This window comes from Aedes aegypti, chromosome 1 (assembly GCF_002204515.2).
Source record: "Aedes aegypti strain LVP_AGWG chromosome 1, AaegL5.0 Primary Assembly, whole genome shotgun sequence".
In the NCBI taxonomy this organism is placed as follows: Eukaryota; Metazoa; Arthropoda; class Insecta; order Diptera; family Culicidae; genus Aedes; species Aedes aegypti.
The window spans coordinates 59,141,798-59,161,398 of NC_035107.1; the positions used below are offsets into that span (position 1 = coordinate 59,141,798).

At 42.4% G+C, this 19,601-nt stretch overlaps 1 protein-coding gene across 4 annotated transcripts in view; it reads right to left on the bottom strand.

Annotated features, from left to right (window-relative positions):
* Positions 1–19,601, bottom strand: part of LOC5571379 (Ca(2+)/calmodulin-responsive adenylate cyclase) — a 199,874-nt gene that overhangs the window by 29,983 nt on the left and 150,290 nt on the right. For 3 of the 4 annotated variants that reach the window (XM_021857386.1, XM_021857381.1, XM_021857375.1), the window contains exons 3-7: positions 14,481–14,769; positions 14,056–14,409; positions 3,967–4,779; positions 3,414–3,662; positions 2,980–2,985 (exon numbers count right to left, since the gene is read on the bottom strand). In XM_021857386.1, the coding sequence (XP_021713078.1) occupies positions 2,980–2,985; positions 3,414–3,662; positions 3,967–4,779; positions 14,056–14,409; positions 14,481–14,681 (1,623 nt within the window). In that variant the 5' untranslated portion in view covers positions 14,682–14,769. The remainder of the gene's footprint in view (positions 1–2,979; positions 2,986–3,413; positions 3,663–3,966; positions 4,780–14,055; positions 14,410–14,480; positions 14,770–19,601) is intronic. The other variant, XM_021857395.1, reaches the window with a different exon arrangement.

Sequence of the window (19,601 nt, forward strand, 5' to 3'; positions counted from 1 at the left end):
AATCGCATTTGCACTGGTTTTGTGTTCTATAACTCGATGGTCCCCTCAATATCGAGTTGGGGAGAGTTGACTGTAGAACCGGCTCTTAACCACGAAATGTGTTAAGTGAACAAAATATTGTATTGGTTTGTACCGATGGTATTGGTCCTCGAGGATTCCATGGAATACCATGCTAGTAGATTTTGTAGATAATATGGTCTGTAATTCCAGACGTTCTTGTATGGCTTAGAACTTCAATTGCATAACCAAGAGTTGTAGTTTAATTCTTAAACCATTTCTGAGAATGTAGTAAATTCATAATTCTGCAATAAGCAGTAAATTATGTCCATAGATTTGCTGGCATAAATGTCAGGAAGATTTTGGATGACTGAGATTGTCTACAAATAATTATTTATACAAACTCTGTTAGATTTCATGTCGTTCATTGGAATAGTATGCGAACATAATATATTATTAACCTTTACGTAACCGACCTCCGACAAGGCATTAGCCATGACCGGTTCCGCCAGGGCCCCATTGTATGACCAAAACATATCGTGCGACGTCTCAATCTTCATGAATTTGAAAGAACTTGTCAATAAATGCATAATAAACTCGGTATCAACTAATATCACTTCAGAGAACCTGACACAGGTAGAGACGTCGCTCGGTATGTTCTGATCATAAAACGGAAAAATGTCTAAGGAAGCGTTGAGGAAACCTGTGCCATATGCTCTGTAGGTTCAACATCCTTTATCACAATGATTATTCTTCGTTTGTTGACATGTTCATTTCATTTATTAATTTGAATAATTAACTGAAGACGATTTGATTTAATTTTTGTTACATTGATGCATTTCACTACAAGTACTTCATTCTGTAAACCACGTATTTTCAAAGACTTTAATTTTCGTTTTTCAATAAACTTCACTAAACTCTTTATCTAAAGTGCTCAAAACATTTCCATCTAAATCCTATCCCGCATGTTCATTCAAATTCATGAATATTGAGACATCGCATGGTATGGTTTTGCTCGTTGAATGTTCCCAAAAAGGCCCTTGTGGAACTTGTTTCTTTTTAAAGTACATTTAGGGTGGTTCCAAAATAATCGAAGTAAAATTAATAAAATGACAGCTATTTGAAAATGCCTTGTCGGGGGATCGAGGACGTAAAGGTTAAATTTGTTACAAAATAATTGCATTGCTTGCCTTTATAAATAACAAATGTCAGTTCAAAACACTCCAATTATATGAAGCGGCATATTCTAGAGAATTTAAATTTAAATTTTGAAACAGGCGCTTTTGATGTTTGGTTAGTCACCAAACCAATTTTTTTTACAATTTTTCCGAATTCAAAAACCCTTCTTTCACCACATGTGTTCAAGAAAGAATCAAGTGCATTCAAGCTTCCTCAAACGCTTTCTTAGATTATGTTGCAGCCACACTACGAAAAAAGGCAATCTTCTCCAGTTTTCCTTATTTGCCAGAGATATATGCAGAAAATTTAATCAATAACTAAGGATTGGACCGGAAGTTTATCAAAAATATGTCAAGAACACTGAACTATGTCGCATTGGATATTTTACAAAAGCCTAGAAAACTTTAGAAAATTAAAAATGATCTGAAAACGAATTCACAGAAGATCTTCTCTATATTTCTTCATGATTCAAGATTTTGTTTGCTATATTCTAAAAATTTCGTCAAGAATAAACTGTTTTATTGATTTCCAGGGAGTATCAACCAGAAAAAAGTCGGTTAACTTTTGCCATTTCCAGACCGATTCAAAGTTTACGAGGGTGAACATGTTTTTAAACACCCTAAATTCAGATTTTCGTCCCAAGATACCATTTAAAATGTCTCGAAAACCAACTGAAAAATGTATTCTCTTTGCTGATTGTATGCTCAACAACTTTCTCAAAGAGTCACAAGTCAATTGGAGCTAAAACCTAAAAGTTGATTGCATTCTACGTTTCATCGATGTTCGAAATTGAAATTTCTTGTCTATAGCTTTAACAATATTTTTACACGATGTCTTCAATATTTTGTCTTTTTATAGCCTTGTATAAAGTTCTAGAGCATTCAATTTTCAATAAAAATGAATTTATGGTGTTATAGGTGTGATATGCCATCCATACCAAAGCACCAGAAACGTATTTATTTGAACGATTTTACCGAAAATAATGTTTTTTTTTGCAAAAACAATCCACGACGAGCATCCTTCACCTATAAGATTCTGAAGAGCATATTTTAAATTTATCTCAGTATGCGAAAAAGTTCTGCAATCCTAATATTTATTTTTCAATCTCAGATAGCCACATTCCTTAAAATTTCTGTTAAAAAATCTGTGATCAATAATATCAAACATACACATCAAATTCATTCAGCAATATTTTGCTAAAATTTGCCAAGCTGAAGCCATCAGCAAACCCAATTGCTGAAGTTTCAGCAAAATTTGCTAAATTTCAGCAAAACATTGCTGGTAGTCAACAGAATTTGCTGAAACATTTAGCAAACCAAACTGAAATCTCAGAAAAAAAAAATCTGAAATATTCAACTCGGCAAATTTTAGCAAAAAATATCATTTTTTCAGCAAAAAAAAGTTGACGTGTAGTTTGAATTTAAATCAGTGTTCGGCGCTGAAACCAACAAGCTCTCGGCGCACAAGTGTGCCCAAAGGTGTGTTTGATTAATTGTGTGTTTCTTTTCAGTGATTTAAGTTTTCTCAAGCTAAAACCTGTAAAATATCAAAACTGCATTTATCAAGTGCAACTCAGTAGTCTTACCCTATCTAAGTATGCATATTCACTAAAACCATCGATATTTACATCATAACTCTATCTGCAAACAACACCGAAAGCGTTCGCAGCCGGTTGCTTTGATGCATTCGTGTAACGACCAATCAACATCGATTTTCAATTCTAAAACCTTAAATTTTTGTATCTAGCAAATTACCACCAAATATGAAGCATGACGACTGCGGTTCAAGCGAAGAACTACTTACCGGATCCTACGAAGGAGTTGTTTTTTATACAAAGTCGAAAATGATGATGAAAATATACAAAAGAAGAAGAAAAAGAAAAACGAAATAATATACAGATAGTGTGTTTGGCACTTTAACTAACAGGTTCGCTAGATTTTTGCTTGCTAAAAGTGCTTACAAATTTCGCTTTCAACAACGTTCCCACTCGTTTTGTTTTGCAGGAATGTTTCGACAAAGAACTCATATATGAAGAAGCTACATGCCAATCGTTTTCACAACCCTCGAGAAACAACATCGAAAAGCTTCAAGCAATCATCAATTGATAAGGCAACGAAGCAACTATAAAGCACTCGCTTGCTATTGTTCGAGAAGCTTGCTACGAAAGCACTCTAAGCCTACTAATTTGGCGCTAATTGGACGATTTATCGTCCTCGGGAAGAAGCGTATTCACTTACCTTTCGGGCGTTCTTATCGAGGAACATTCCACCGCCGGGGCCACCGGCTGGACCGCCACTGCTTCCGCCGCCGCCGCCACCGGGATAAGGTGACCCACCGGTGGCCATGTGCGAGAACGGAACCGGAACCGAGTACTTGATCGTGTGGAGCAGCTGGACCACCACATTGGACACGTTCCGGAACGAGAGCTTTCTCCGGTTGGCGGCCCCCAGGGCCGAACGAACCCCCAAGGTGTTCAACATCAGGGGCTTTTTTTGGGGGTTTGTGTGTGACATAGATATGACACGACGGAACAGGCAGGCGATGAAGGTGAGGGTGGTGGTATTGGTGACAGGCGGGATGACGACGAAGACCAAATGCGAAGACGATCGTTTTCAGGAGGATAAAAATAAAAGAATGAACGAAAGAATAATGGATTAGTTTACAGACATTGAGACACTTGGATGGGTAACAGGGGTTTCAGGGGGTCAGTCATCGTTTCCATGGCAATGAAGGTTGTTAGGCCATTTTTGGTCATACCGAACAGTCACATAAGCATTGCAATCTAGTTACCTTTCTTCGATGAGCCGGCGGTACGATGAAGTACGTATCGATCTGGTGATCGCGGAGATACGAATCTCTCGTATCGCCGTGACCTGCCTCAACTTCGTACTCTCCTCCGAGGGCATCCAGGGTAGCCCGGGTCACATGGACCCGACCTGCCTCGCCTCCGCTCTCCATGTGGTTCGCCATCGTCACGTCGTTAGACCACACGTCAAACTGCCACTTTCGAAGACCCAGAACTCCACAAAGAACTCTGCCCGAATGAATCCCCACCCTCATGTTGAGTATCACATCCGTCTGTTCAACGACCGAAGCGATCGCATCGATCATGTCCAGTCCCATCTCCACGGCACACCTCGCGTGATCCGCCCTCGGATCCGGAATCCCCGACACACAATAGTAGCAATCCCCGAGAATCTTTATCCGCAAACAGTGATTATCGTGCGCCAGCTGGTCAAACCTCCCAAAAAGCTCGTTCAACAGCCGCACCAACTCCTGGGCACTGCACTGCGAAGCCAGCACCGTGAACCCGACGATATCCGCAAACAGAATACTGACGTTCTCGTGCTTCTGGATGTAGATCTTGTGGAACTGGCCCTCCACCGGCGACAGGATATCGTTCTTCATCTCCATGGCCACGTGCTGCGGCAGGACCGATAGCAGCAGCCGCTCCAGCTTCTCGTTTTCATCTTCCATCTCTAGTCGAGCTGCGATGCAATTGCGGGTATCGAGGAATGCCCGTCGCTGGGCCCGTTCCATCATGACGTTGACGACCAGTCCGGCCACGTTGACGCCCACGAAGATGACGATGTTGGCCGCGAGCTGGAAGGAGGTCGATACAAAAACGAAAGTTTAAGTTTTTAAGGGCAAGTCCGAGAAGATTGGTGGGATAAGTCCGGAAGACTGGTCGGCCAAGTCCGGAAGACTTGTCGGACAAGTCCGGAAGACTTGTCGGCCAAGTCCGGAAGGCTTGTATGGTAAGTCCGGAGAACTTGTGGGACAAGTCCAGACGACTTGTCGGACAAATCCGGAAGACTTGTCGGACAAGTCAGGAAGACTTGTCGGACAAACCCGGAAGACTTGTCGGACAAGTTCGAAAGACTTGTCGGACAAGTCCGGAACACTTGTCGGACAAGTCCGGATAACTTGTCGGACAAGTCCGGAACACTTGTCAGACAAGTCCGGAACACTTGTCGGACAAGTCCGGACGACTTGGCGGCCAAGTCCGGAAGACTTGTCGCCAAAGTCCGGAAGACTTGTCGGCCAAGTCCGGAAGACTTGTCGGCTAAGTCCAGAAGACTTGTCGGCCAAGTCCGGAAGACTTGTTGGCCAAGTCCGGAAGACTTATACGACAAGTCCGGAAGCCTTGTCGGACAAGTCCGGAAGACTTGTCGGACAATTTCGGAAGACTTGTCGGACAAGTTCGGAAGACTTGTCGGACAATTTCGGAAGACTTGTCGGACAATTTCGGAAGACTTGTCGGACAAGTTCGGAAGACTTGTCGGACAATTTCGGAAGACTTGTCGGACAATTTCGGAAGACTTGTCGGACAAGTTCGGAAGACTTGTCGGACAATTTCGGAAGACTTGTCGGACAATTTCGGAAGACTTGTCGGACAATTTCGGAAGACTTGTCGGACAAGTTCGGAAGACTTGTCGGACAATTTCGGAAGACTTGTCGGACAAGTTCGGAAGACTTGTCGGACAATTTCGGAAGACTTGTCGGACAATTTCGGAAGACTTGTCGGACAATTTCGGAAGACTTGTCGGACAAGTTCGGAAGACTTGTCGGACAATTTCGGAAGACTTGTCGGACAATTTCGGAAGACTTGTCGGACAAGTTCGGAAGACTTGTCGGACAATTTCGGAAGACTTGTCGGACAATTTCGGAAGACTTGTCGGACAAGTTCGGAAGACTTGTCGGACAATTTCGGAAGACTTGTCGGACAATTTCGGAAGACTTGTCGGACAAGTTCGGAAGACTTGTCGGACAATTTCGGAAGACTTGTCGGACAAGTTCGGAAGACTTGTCGGACAATTTCGGAAGACTTGTCGGACAATTTCGGAAGACTTGTCGGACAAGTTCGGAAGACTTGTCGGACAATTTCGGAAGACTTGTCGGACAATTTCGGAAGACTTGTCGGACAAGTTCGGAAGACTTGTCGGACAAGTCCGGAAGACTTGTCGGACAATTCCGGAAGACTAGTCGGACAAGTTCGGAAGACTTGTCGGACAAGTCCGGAAGATTTGTCGGACTAGACCGGAAGACTTGTCGGACAAGTTCGAAAGACTTGTCGGACAAGTCCGGAACACTTGTCGGACAAGTCCGGATAACTTGTCGGACAAGTCCGGAACACTTGTCAGACAAGTCCGGAACACTTGTCGGACAAGTCCGGACGACTTGGCGGCCAAGTCCGGAAGACTTGTCGCCAAAGTCCGGAAGACTTGTCGGCCAAGTCCGGAAGACTTGTCGGCTAAGTCCAGAAGACTTGTCGGCCAAGTCCGGAAGACTTGTTGGCCAAGTCCGGAAGACTTGTTGGCCAAGTCCGGAAGACTTATACGACAAGTCCGGAAGCCTTGTCGGACAAGTCCGGAAGACTTGTCGGACAATTTCGGAAGACTTGTCGGACAAGTTCGGAAGACTTGTCGGACAATTTCGGAAGACTTGTCGGACAATTTCGGAAGACTTGTCGGACAAGTTCGGAAGACTTGTCGGACAAGTTCGGAAGACTTGTCGGACAATTTCGGAAGACTTGTCGGACAAGTTCGGAAGACTTGTCGGACAATTTCGGAAGACTTGTCGGACAATTTCGGAAGACTTGTCGGACAATTTCGGAAGACTTGTCGGACAATTTCGGAAGACTTGTCGGACAATTTCGGAAGACTTGTCGGACAATTTCGGAAGACTTGTCGGACAAGTTCGGAAGACTTGTCGGACAATTTCGGAAGACTTGTCGGACAATTTCGGAAGACTTGTCGGACAAGTTCGGAAGACTTGTCGGACAATTTCGGAAGACTTGTCGGACAAGTTCGGAAGACTTGTCGGACAATTTCGGAAGACTTGTCGGACAATTTCGGAAGACTTGTCGGACAATTTCGGAAGACTTGTCGGACAAGTTCGGAAGACTTGTCGGACAATTTCGGAAGACTTGTCGGACAATTTCGGAAGACTTGTCGGACAAGTTCGGAAGACTTGTCGGACAATTTCGGAAGACTTGTCGGACAAGTTCGGAAGACTTGTCGGACAATTTCGGAAGACTTGTCGGACAATTTCGGAAGACTTGTCGGACAATTTCGGAAGACTTGTCGGACAATTTCGGAAGACTTGTCGGACAAGTCCGGAAGACTTGTCGGACAATTTCGGAAGACTTGTCGGACAAGTTCGGAAGACTTGTCGGACAATTTCGGAAGACTTGTCGGACAATTTCGGAAGACTTGTCGGACAAGTTCGGAAGACTTGTCGGACAAGTCCGGAAGATTTGTCGGACTAGTCCGGAAGACTTGTCGGAAAAGTTCGAAAGACTTGTCGGACAAGTCCGGAACACTTGTCGGACAAGTCCGGAACACTTGTCGGACAGGTCCGGAAGACTTGTCGGAAAAGTCTGGATGACTTGTCGGACAAGTCCAGAAGACTTCCTTTGGAGATTCCGAAGAATCTTCCATCGACGATTCCGAAGAATCTTCCATCGACGATTCCGAAGAAGCTTCCTTCGGAAATTCCGGAGAATTTCTCTTCGGAGTTTCCAGAGAATCTTCCTTCGGAGAATCCGAAGAATCTTCCTGTGGGGATTCCAAAGATTCTTCCTGTGGAGATTCCGAAGAATCTTCTTGCGAAGATTGCAAAGATTTTTCCTTCGGAGATTCCGAAGAATCTTCCTTCGAAGATTCCGAAGAATCTTCCTTCGAAGATTCCGAAGAATCTTCCTTCGAAGATTCCGAAGAATCTTCCTTCGAAAATTCCGAAGAATCTGCCTTCGAAGATTCCGAAGAATCTGCCTTCGAAGATTCCGAAGAATCTTCCTTCGAAGATTCCGAAGAATCTTCCTTCGAAGATTCCGAAGAATCTTCCTTCAGAGATTCTGAACAATCTTCCTTCGAAGATTCCGAAGAGCCTTCCTTCGAAGATTCCGAAGAATCTTCCTTCGGAGATTCCGAAAGAGTCTACTTCTAAGATTCCGAAGAATCTTCCTGTGGAGATTCCGAAGCATCTATCTGCGGAGATTGCGTAGAATCTTAATTCGAAAATTCCGAAGAATCTTCCTTTTGAGAATCACAAGAATCTTCCTTCTGGGATTTCGAAGAATCTTCCTTCTGAGATTCCGAAGAATCTTCCTTCGAAGATTCCGAAGAATCTTCCTTCAAAGATTCCGAAGAATCTTCCATCCGAGTTTCTGCAGAATTTTCCTTCGGAGCATCCGAAGAATCTTCCTGTGGGGATTCCGAAGAATCTTCCTGTGGAGATTCCGAAGAATCTTCCTGCGAAGATTCCAAAGAATTTTTCTTCAGAGATTCTGAAGAATCTTCCTTCGAAGATTCCGAAGAATTTTCCTTCTGAGATTTCGAAGAATCTTGCTTCGGAGATTCCGAAGAATCTTGCTTCGGAGACTCCGAAGAATCTTGCTTCGGAGACTCCAAAGAATCTTCCTTCGGAGATTCCGAAGCATCTTTCTTCGGAGATTCCAAAGAATCTTCCTTCGGAGATTCCGAAGAATTTTGCTTCGGAGATTCCGAAGAATCTTCCTTCGGAGATTCCGAAGAATTTCCTACGGAGATTCCGAAGAATTTTCCTTCGGATTTTCCGAAGAATCTTGCTTCGGCGATTCCGAAGAATCTTGCTTCGGAGATTCCGAAGAATCTTGCTTCGGAGATTCCGAAGAATTTTGCTTCGGAGATTCCGAAGAATCTTGCTCCGGAGATTCCGAAGAATTTTGCTTCGGAGATTCCGAAGAATCTTTCTTCGAAGATTCCGAAGAATCTTCCTTCGGAGATTCCGAAGAATTTTGCTTCGGAGATTCCGAAGAATATTCCTTCGGAGATTCCGAAGAATCTTCCTTCGGAGATTCCAAAGAATTTCCTACGGAGATTCCGAAGAATCTTCCTTCGGAAGAATCTCCCTTCGGAGATTCCGAAGAATCTTCCTTCGGAGATTCCGAAGAATCTTCCTTTGGAGATTACGAAGAATCTTCCCTCGGAGATTCGGAAGAATCTCCCTTCGGAGTTTCCGAAGAATCTTCCTTCGGAGATTCCGAAGAATCTTCCTTCGGAGATTCCGAGGAAACTTCCTTCGGAGATTCCGAAGAAACTTCCTTCCGAGATTCCGAGGAACTTTCCTTCGGAGATTCCGAAGAATCTTTCTTCGGAGATTCCGAGAAAACTTCCTTTGGAGCTTCCGAGAAATCTTCCTTCGGAGATTCCGAGGAAACTTCCTTCGGAATTCCCGAAGAATCTTCTTTCTAAGATCCCAAAGGATCTTCCTTTGGAAGTTCAGAAGAATCTTCCTTCGATTCCGAGGAATCTTCCTTCGAAGATTCCGAAGAAACTTCCTTCGAAGATTCCGAAGAATCTTCCTTCGAAAATTCCGAAGAATCTGCCTTCGAAAATTCCGAAGAATCTGCCTTCGAAGATTCCGAAGAATCTTCCTTCGAAGATTCCGAAGAATCTTCCTTCGAAGATTCCGAAGAATCTTCCTTCGAAGATTCCGAAGAGTCTTCCTTCGGAGATTCCGAAGAATTTTGCTTCGGAGATTCCGAAGAATCTTCCTTCGAAGATTCCGAAGAATCTTCCTTCGGAGATTCCGAAGAATTTTGCTTCGGAGATTCCGAAGAATCTTCCCTCGGAGATTCCGAAGAATCTTTCTTCGGAGATTCCAAAGAATTTCCTACGGAGATTCCGAAGAATCTTCCTTTGAAGATTACGAAGAATCTTCCCTCGGAGATTCGGAAGAATCTCCCTTCCGAGTTTCCGAAGAATCTTCCTTTGGAGATTCCGAGGAAATTTCCTTCGGAGATTCCGAAGAAACTTCCTTCCGAGATTCCGAGGAACTTTCCTTCGGAGATTCTGAAGAATCTTTCTTCGGAGATTCCGAGAAAACTTCCTTTGGAGCTTCCGAGAAATCTTCCTTCGGAGATTCCGAGGAAACTTCCTTCGGAATTCCCGAAGAATCTTCTTTCTGAGATCCCAAGGGATCTTCCTTCGGAAGTTCCGAAGAATCTTCCTTCGATTCCGAGGAATCTTCCTTCGAAGATTCCGAAGAATCTTCTTTCGAAGATTCCGAAGAATCTTCCTTCGAAAATTCCGAAGAATCTGCCTTCGAAAATTCCGAAGAATCTGCCTTCGAAGATTCCGAAGAATCTTCCTTCGAAGATTCCGAAGAATCTTCCTTCGAAGATTCCGAAGAATCTTCCTTCGAAAATTCCGAAGAATCTGCCTTCGAAAATTCCGAAGAATCTGCCTTCGAAGATTCCGAAGAATCTTCCTTCGGAGATTCCGAAGAATCTTCCTTCGAAGATTCCGAAGAATCTTCCTTCGAAGATTCCGAAGAATCTTCCTTCGAAGATTCCGAAGAATCTTCCTTCAAAGATTCCGAAGAATCTTCCTTCGAAGATTCCGAAGAGTCTTCCTTCGAAAATTCCGAAGAGTCTTCCTTCGGAGATTCCGAAGAATTTTGCTTCGGAGATTCCGAAGAATTTTGCTTCGGAGATTCCGAAGAATCATTCTTCGAAGATTCCGAAGAATCTTCCTTCGGAGATTCCGAAGAATTTTGCTTCGGAGATTCCGAAGAATCTTCCCTCGGAGATTCCGAAGAATCTTCCTTCGGAGATTCCGAAGAATTTCCTACGGAGATTCCGAAGAATCTTCCTTCTGAGATTCAAAAGAATCTTCCATCCGAGTTTCTGCAGAATTTTCCTTTGGAGATTCCGAAGAATCTTCCCTCGGAGATCCGGAAGAATCTCCCTTCGGAGATTCCGAAGAATCTTCCTTCGGAGATTCCGAAGAATCTTCCTTTGGAGATTACGAAGAATCTTCCTTTGGAGATTACGAAGAATCTTCCTTTGGAGATTACGAAGAATCTTCCTTCGGAGATTCCGAAGAATCTTCCTTCGGAGATTCCGAAGAATCTTCCTTCGGAGATTCCGAGGAAACTTCCTTCGGAGATTCTGAAAAAACTTCGTTCCGAGATTCCGAGGAACTTTCCTTCGGAGATTCCGAAGAATCTTTCTTCGGAGATTCCGAGAAAACTTCCTTTGGAACTTCCGAGAAATCTTCCTTCGGAGATTCCGAGGAAACTTCCTTCGGAATTCCCGAAGAATCTTCTTTCTGAGATCCCGAAGGATCTTCCTTCGGAAGTTCCGAAGAGTCTTCCTTCGATTCCGAGGAATCTTCCTTCGAAGATTCCGAAGAATCTTCCTTCGAAGATTCCGAAGAATCTTCCTTCGAAAATTCCGAAGAATCTGCCTTCGAAAATTCCGAAGAATCTGCCTTCGAAGATTCCGAAGAATCTTCCTTCGAAGATTCCGAAGAATCTTCCTTCGAAGATTCCGAAGAATCTTCCTTCGAAGATTCCGAAGAATCTTCCTTCGAAGATTCCGAAGTCTTCCTTCGAAGATTCCGAAGTCTTCCTTCGAAGATTCCGAAGAATTTTCCTTCGGAGATTCCGAAAGAGTCTTCTTCTGAGATTCCGAAGAATCTTTCTTCGGAGATTCCGAAGCATCTATCTGCGGAGATTGCGTAGAATCTTAATTCGAAAATTCCAAAGAATCTTCCTTTTGAGATTTCGAAGAACCTTCCTTCTGAGATTCCGAAGAATCTTCCTTAGGATTTTCCGAAGAATCTTCCTTTCGAAGATTACGAAGAATCTTCCTTCGAAGATTCCGAAGAATCTTCCAGGAAATTCTAGAGAATCTTCCTTCGGAGCATCCGAAGAATCTTCCTGTGGGGATTCCGAAGAATCTTCCTGTGGAGATTCCGAAGAATCTTTCTGCGAAGAATCTTCCTTCGAAGATTCTGAAGAATCTTCCTTCGAAGATTCTGAATAATCTTCCTTCGAAGATTCCGAAGAATCTTCCTTCGAAAATTCCGAAGAATCTGCCTTCGAAAATTCCGAAGAATCTGCCTTCGAAGATTCCGAAGAATCTTCCTTCGAAGATTCCGAAGAATCTTCCTTCGAAGATTCCGAAGAATCTTCCTTCGAAGATTCCGAAGAATCTTCCTTCGAAGATTCCGAAGAATCTTCCTTCAAAGATTCCGAAGAATCTTCCAGGAAACTCTAGAGAATCTTCCTTCGGAGCATCCGAAGAATCTTCCTGTGGAGATTCCGAAGAATCTTTCTGCGAAGATTCCAAAGAATTTTCCTTCAGAGATTCTGAAGAATCTTCCTTCGAAGATTCCGAAGAATTTTTCTTCTAAGATTTCGAAGAATCTTGCTTCGGAGATTGCGAAGCATCTTTCTTCGGAGATTCCAAAGAATCTTCCTTCGGAGATTCCAAAGAATCTTCCTTCGGAGATTCCGAAGAAATTTGCTTCGGAGATTCGGAAGAATCTTCCTTCGAAGATTCCAAAAAATCTTCCTTCGGAGATTCCGAAGAATCTTCCTTCGGAGATTCCGAAGAATCTTCCTTCGGAGCTTCCAAAAAACCTTTCTTCGGAAATTCTGAAAAATCTTCCTTCGGAGATTCTAAAAAACCTATCGTCGGAAATTCTAAAGATATTTCCTTCGAAGGTTCCAAAAAACCTTCCCTAGGAAATTCCGAAGAATCTACCTACGGAGATTCCAAAGAATCTTCCGCCATAGAATCTTCCCACGGAGATTCAGTGGAATCCCTTTACGCAGATTGCATAAAATCTCCCAAGAGAGATCCCATCACCGTGGGGAATGGTGATTCCGTAAAATCTCCCCACGGAGATTTTCTAGAATCTCCATACGAAGATTCCGTAGAATCTTCCACGGAGATTCCAAAGAATCTCTCAATGGAGCTTCCGAAGAATCTTCCTACGGGGATTCCGACGAATCTTCCTTCAAAGATTCCGAAGAATCTTCCTCTGGAGATTCCTAAGAATCTTCCTTCAGAGATTCCGAAGATCCTTCCTTGAGAGATTCCGAAGAATCTTCCTTCGGAGATTCAGAAAAATCATCCTTTATATGGAGATTCTGGAGAATCCCTCTATGGAGATTTCGGAGAATCCTTCCAAAGAGATCCCGGAGAACCCTTCCATAAAGATTCCAGAAAGTCTTTTTACGGAAATTTTGGAGAATCTCTCCATGGAGTTTCCAGAGAATCTCTCAAGGGAGATTTCGGAGAATCTCTTTAGGGAGATTCCGAAGAATGTCTAGGGAGATTCTGATGATTTCGGAGAATCTCTTTAGGAAGATTCTGGAGAATCTCTTTATGGAGATTCCGGAGAATATCTGTATGGAGGATCTGGAGAATCTCTCTATGAAGATTCTGGAGAATCTCTCCATGGAGATTCCGGAGAATTTATCCATGGAGATACCGGAGAATCTCTGCATTGAGATTCTGGAGGATCTCTTTAGGGAGATTCTGGATAATCTCTTTACTGAGATTCCAGAGAATATCTGTATGGAGATTCCGGAGAATTTATCCATGGAGATACCGAATAATCTCTGCATTGAGATTCCGGAGAATCTCGCTATGGGGATTCTGGAGAATTTCGCTATGGAGATTCTGGAGAATCTCGCTATGGAGATTCTGGAGAATCTCGCTATGGAGATTCTGGAGAATCTGACGAATCTCTCTATGGAGATTCCGAAGAATCTCTCTTCCGGAGAATCGATACGGAGATTCCAGAGAATATACCTTTGCAGATTCTAAATAATCTACCCCATTCTCCACGTAGATTGCGTGGAATCTCCCATGTAGATTTCGTAGAATCTCCTCTCGGAGAATGTCCCAACGGAGATTCCGTAGAATCTCTCCACAGAGATTCCATACAATCTCCCCACGAAGATTGCGAAGAATCTCGCTACGGAGATTCCGTAGGATCGCCCCATCGAGATTGCGTAGAATCCGGAGACTCCAAACAGTCTCCTGAAGAATTCTGAAATCTTACGTTTGAAATCCTAAATGTTTGTACCACTTACCTGTTGATACGCCAAATACTGAAAGTTCTCATTGTAGATATTATACCCGGTCAGTCCGATGTGTATCGACGGCAAGATGATCCCGAACAGCACCGCCTCCCAGATCTGCAGCGGCATCATGGCGTACGCCAAGAACACCACAAACACAATCTGCCAGACGCCCTCGGCCATCACCTCCCGGGTATCGACGGGGAACACAATCCCCACGGTGGGCATCGAGATGAAGCAGAAGGCCGCCGTGAAGAACAGGATCCCATAGCACAGGTACGGCAGGTGCGAGTCCCGGATAAACCGGAACTGCAGCAGCGCCAGAATGACGGCAAACATCAGACACATGAACGAGTTGAAGACGTTCTGCGGGAAGAGAAGATGAGAAGCCGTTGAGGTTCGTTACCTGGGATCATGGGAAAGGGATCGGAACTTACATGTAACGTCGGCGCCTGGTTGTAACCGAGGCTGAGCCCGGCCATGACGCCGCACAGGACCACGACCAGGGCAACGACTCCGGTCACGGAGAACCGTTGCAACTTGAGGGTGTACCGCTGGTACAGGCATTCCAGCTCGTTGTTCTCGAAGCGCAGCTTGTTCCATGGTCTTCCTCGGGCAGCGTGAACCGCGTGATCCATGGCCCAGGCAGTGCTGCCAACTCTCCCGCCTCCCTAACCGTTGTCCGTGCCGTCCGCCAGGGTGCTGGTCCAGGATGAATTAGCCGGCCTGGGGAGATGAGAAGAAGGGAGGAAAATGTCCACATGAGTAAACAAATTAGCGAGATGGAATTTGCGCTGGAAATTAGCGAAAAAGTTTCTGGGGCAGTGTTCCCAAATTTCACAAACAACGATCATTAAATTTTGAGCTGGATTTCCACAATTTATCGTTATATACATAATATCCTCATAGCCCAAATATAAAAATCAATTACCAGCGCACATTTGGCATTCCTGCCGGTTTAGATTTCCCTCTCGTAACCATTAGCGTAGTAAACAAACTAAAGTGGCCAGCGGGAAGCGATCATCGAATCAATCGTCCATACACGCGGAGTAAATACACAAACAAAACGTGAATGAGCGATTATTGAGTGATTCCTCACGCTGCGCGGGCTGGAGAAGCCATTAGTCGGTCGCACCGCAGCTTTGGAGCAATTTAAATAATATGTTTACTAGCCGCTTTCGACTTGGAGAATTTGACGAGAAGGAAAAATTATGGCCCGGAAGACGGAGACGTATCCCAACAGTAACCCTTTTGGGAGTACTGTTTTCTGCACACATTTTTTGTTCAGATGTACCTTAAAAATCATAGAAAAAGCTAAATATATTGAAAACATTTTTCGGGATGTTCTAGGTCGTCCAAAATGTTCTGGTTTATCGATGTTCCGATAATTCATATTATGGTAAACAACCTCCCTTCTACCAATTTGCATACTTTGCGAAGCTTTATTGAATCACGAGAATATTACATACTTTAAAATCATAAAAGTAATCAAGATATGTTAGGTTCTACAAACTATTTTGGAATTCATATCATTCAATCAAGTACAAGACTCAAAAAGTTTTCTTTTTGATCAAAAATAAATCCTTATAACATCATTACAACACGACCTATGAAACCTTATGAAGAGAAATAATAGATTATAGGTTCTTCAAATTGTCCTTGAGTTTGGTTCATTTGATCTACCAGCGCAACCCAAACTTAAAGATGCTCCATTGAATCAAAATATGTCCAAGCAGATCCTTTAGGTCTAAAGAAAAATCTTGATGTGTATATGACCATCCATCATAAGTATGGAATCACGTATTGCAACACTTATATTGAAAAGTTTAGCATCACCTAAAATGATTATTATTTCGGAATTGCAAAGAGAAATTTCGATTTTGTTTTTCGGGAATGTCTTTCAATATGTAACTAATATTTTAAATTTTAGTTAAGAACACTTTTTTCATTAGGTTTTGGGTTATACGAAACTGAAAAGTGCTGCAAGCTCAGTATTGTAACGATTGCATACTTTTGGTGGGTAGTGTAATCTACGCTTTTGCTGTTTGAAGACCTCGTTTACCTAAAATCTTAACAAAGTTTACGGGGAGAAAAACAAATATCAGTTAGGAAGTTGGTTAGAACAGAGGATTCTCAATGATATATGATTACTACAGATAGCGACAAATCAACCCAACTTTGACTTCTTCTGACGCAATTCGGCTCTTCCGTGGGATAACCCAAATTTAGGTAAACTGACATATACCTATCATTAGGCTGTTTTCATTTGACAACGGTAAATCAAGCAACTCAGTGCAAACAAAAATCTACCCAGCGTTAGCTTTCGCAGTTTCAGTGATGGGTTAAAACAACTTAACTTTAGGTAAACTCGAAAGAACCCAAATTTGGCTTATTCCGTTGAACTTCGACGATGGCTCGGTGCGTCTCTCTCTGTTTTTGACAACATTGCTGTTGCGAGAGAGGAAAAACAACCCAACCGTGGGTAAAAACTAAATGCAGTTTACCCAAATTTGAGTTTAAAGAACTTATTTTTCGGGTAGTCTGATTTCTCCGTGTAGAGTCAATGATCCTGATTCATTGCTTGTCCAAACTGTTCACATAGTCTTCCAGTGCATATGGGACATCCAAAGTGCATCAAACCATCTTTGAGTTTAGATTTACGACACCAATGAAGACTTGGAAAGTGTTTTTATGTTGTTTAATTATCTTAGTGGATCTAAAAGCTCAAAAACCATCATGCATATTATTTTCAAAGCATATGAAGTCCTTAAAAACAGATATGATGTCTGGTAATTACTCGGTACTTCAGGTCATACAAAACGTCCCCAAGGCCCAAACACACATTTCAGGACTGGTAGCAGGTCTTTTTTTAGAAACATTGTCTCTTTTTTGATACAAGTCTCTAAAAATTATCTACGTGTAATGGTTTAATGGAGGGTCTTTAAAGCCGCTATTTTAACCAAAATGGTTTCTGATGTCACTGTTATCACTATCTTTTTAGTAAACTTCGATTTTCCACAGGGATTGGTCTGAAAATTTTCCAATATGCTATTCCAGATTCTCCACCAATTTCAGTTATCTATCGATTATTTTCAACAGTTACTCTAGCGTATTTTCGAAATATTCCAACAGGAGTTTTTCCAAGAAAATTCCCAAAGGATTATTCCAGAGTATTTTAAAAAGTTCTTTAAAGATTTTTCCACGAACCCCTGCAAGAATTCCTCAAGGTGTTTCTATACTTATTTGTTTCTTCTTTTTTTTCAGCCATTCTCATTTCTTCGTGAATTCATCTACTCTGCCGTTCTACGCATAATTGTCCTGTTATCCATAAGGCTGTTCTATGTAACATGGGACAAGGTGGCGTAGAATGGCAGTACAGCTCATCTCAGGAATCGCTCATAAATTCTTCCTTGAACTAGGAAAATCAATAATTATTCCAGGAATCCCTCAATTAATTCGACCAGTAATTCATTACTACGTTCCTCCAGGTAGTTAAGGTAGTGCTGATGATGACATTGAAAGTGATTGGCAACTGCCCTATCATGGAGTGTCAATTGGTGAGCTCGTTTCATTCTAATATTTCAAATGAGTTTTATATATTAACATAGATGCGTCTTTAAAAAAGAAAACATCGATTAGATTGATTCTACAAGCGTCGATATATGCTCATCCATATTTTACATAACAAATAAACATAACTGTACTTTTTATTTTGTAATAAAACAACGTAAGGTTCGATACTGAAAGTGTCGATGTTTTGTTTGAAAGAAGAGAGAAGCCTCTTCCTGTGACATACATGGAGATGCAGAGGTATACAGGGTTATGAATTTTCATATCAATGATGCGAAATCTGCGATTTTTCGCACTAAAGGAGAATGCTTTTTCGCTGCCTCACGTGAACATCTTGTTTCGCTCACTCTTATTTTCCCTACAGTTACGATGGAGGATTACCGAAAATCATTCCACTCTGGGGTAATTTCTTTTTCACCCCATCATATTTCTGCTCACCAACTTCTCCCGAGAATTATCACTATGTGGATAAACAAAAATTGTTGCTGGCGACAGGATTCGAACCTAGAACATTGCTAAAAACAACCGCGATGCGAGCACGCTAGCTATGCTACCACATCAACTTGACAAAAGCAGTGGTTAATTTGGTGCATAAAACAACTACTACTTGTGGCGATGGATAGAGGAAATGTTTTTCATGGATAAGAGAAAGAGAAAATGATTGTCTACGTTCCCAGTGCGCATCGTACCTTCGTGCTGTGCGTACACGAATTCTCTCTGCTCTTGGAAGTTTTCTTAAAAACTACCTAAAGCAATAAAACAGTACTTTTCAGTGCTACAAAAACAGTACTTTTCAGTGCTAAAATTAAAAACGGTACTTTTCAGTGCTACTAAAACAGTACTTTTCAGTACTATTTTTTCTACTATTGATCCCTTTACGATCCTTGTTTGGACCCGTGCCTTCGATTTTTCGTTGGACCCGTTGGCGAAAGCTAGCGGTGGTAATCCTTCTTGGACACCGTCTTGGGAAAAAACCTTTCGAAGGTCACGTCTTCTTTCGTTTATTAATTAAACATGGTATCAACAACAAACAAAAGGAAGGGTGAATCTCTGAATTCACAACTTCCTTCCAAAAAAGTGGGTTTTAAAACTGTCACTACACGTGGCAAGAATGGAAGAAAGGACGTTTCCCCGGAATGCGAACTTTCTTCCAAGGGTGAAATGAATAATTGTATCGAAATGAGCAATCAGTTCGATGCTCTAGACAAATTTTCCGAACACCAAATCGAAGCAGCCTCTAGCCCAGGCTCTTTGATTCAAGTGAGGAAGCAAAGAGTGCCGCCTATCGTGGTCAGTTGTTCCGAATTTGGGGGATTTAGGCAGGAGATCTTGAACTCCATTAGGGGAATCAAGGTTTCCTTCCAAATCGCAAAGAAAGGAGACTGTCGCGTTTTGCCGGAAACTCTTAAAGATCGTGAGCTTCTTCTCAAACATCTTGAAGAGAAGAAGCACAAATTTTTTACTTATGACGACAAAACTGAACGTTTGTTCAAAGTTGTCTTGAAAGGTCTCTCAAGTGACTATAAATCACCTGAAGAGATCAAAAATGGAATAAATGATTTACTTGGATTTTCCCCAGTCCAAGTAATCATTATGAAAAAGAGAACTGGCATTGTTCGGAAAGGGCTTTCTCAAGAATTTTATTTAGTTCACTTTAACAAAAAAGAACTAAATAATATTAAAGCTTTAGAAAAAGCAAAACTTTTGTTTGATGTCCGTGTGACATGGGAACATTTCCAGAAACCTGGAGGAAATAACCAGAACCCCACTCAGTGCCGTCGGTGCCAAAAGTGGGGTCATGGTACAAAACATTGTCGCATAGATGCTAAATGCATGATTTGCGGAGGTTCTTCTCACGCCAAAGACGTCTGTCCAGTGAAGGAAGATACCACCAAATTCATATGTTGTAATTGCGGGGCTAACCATAAGTCCAATTTTTGGAATTGTCCTTCACGCAAAAAGGTCATTGAGGCTCGTGCCAGGCAGAT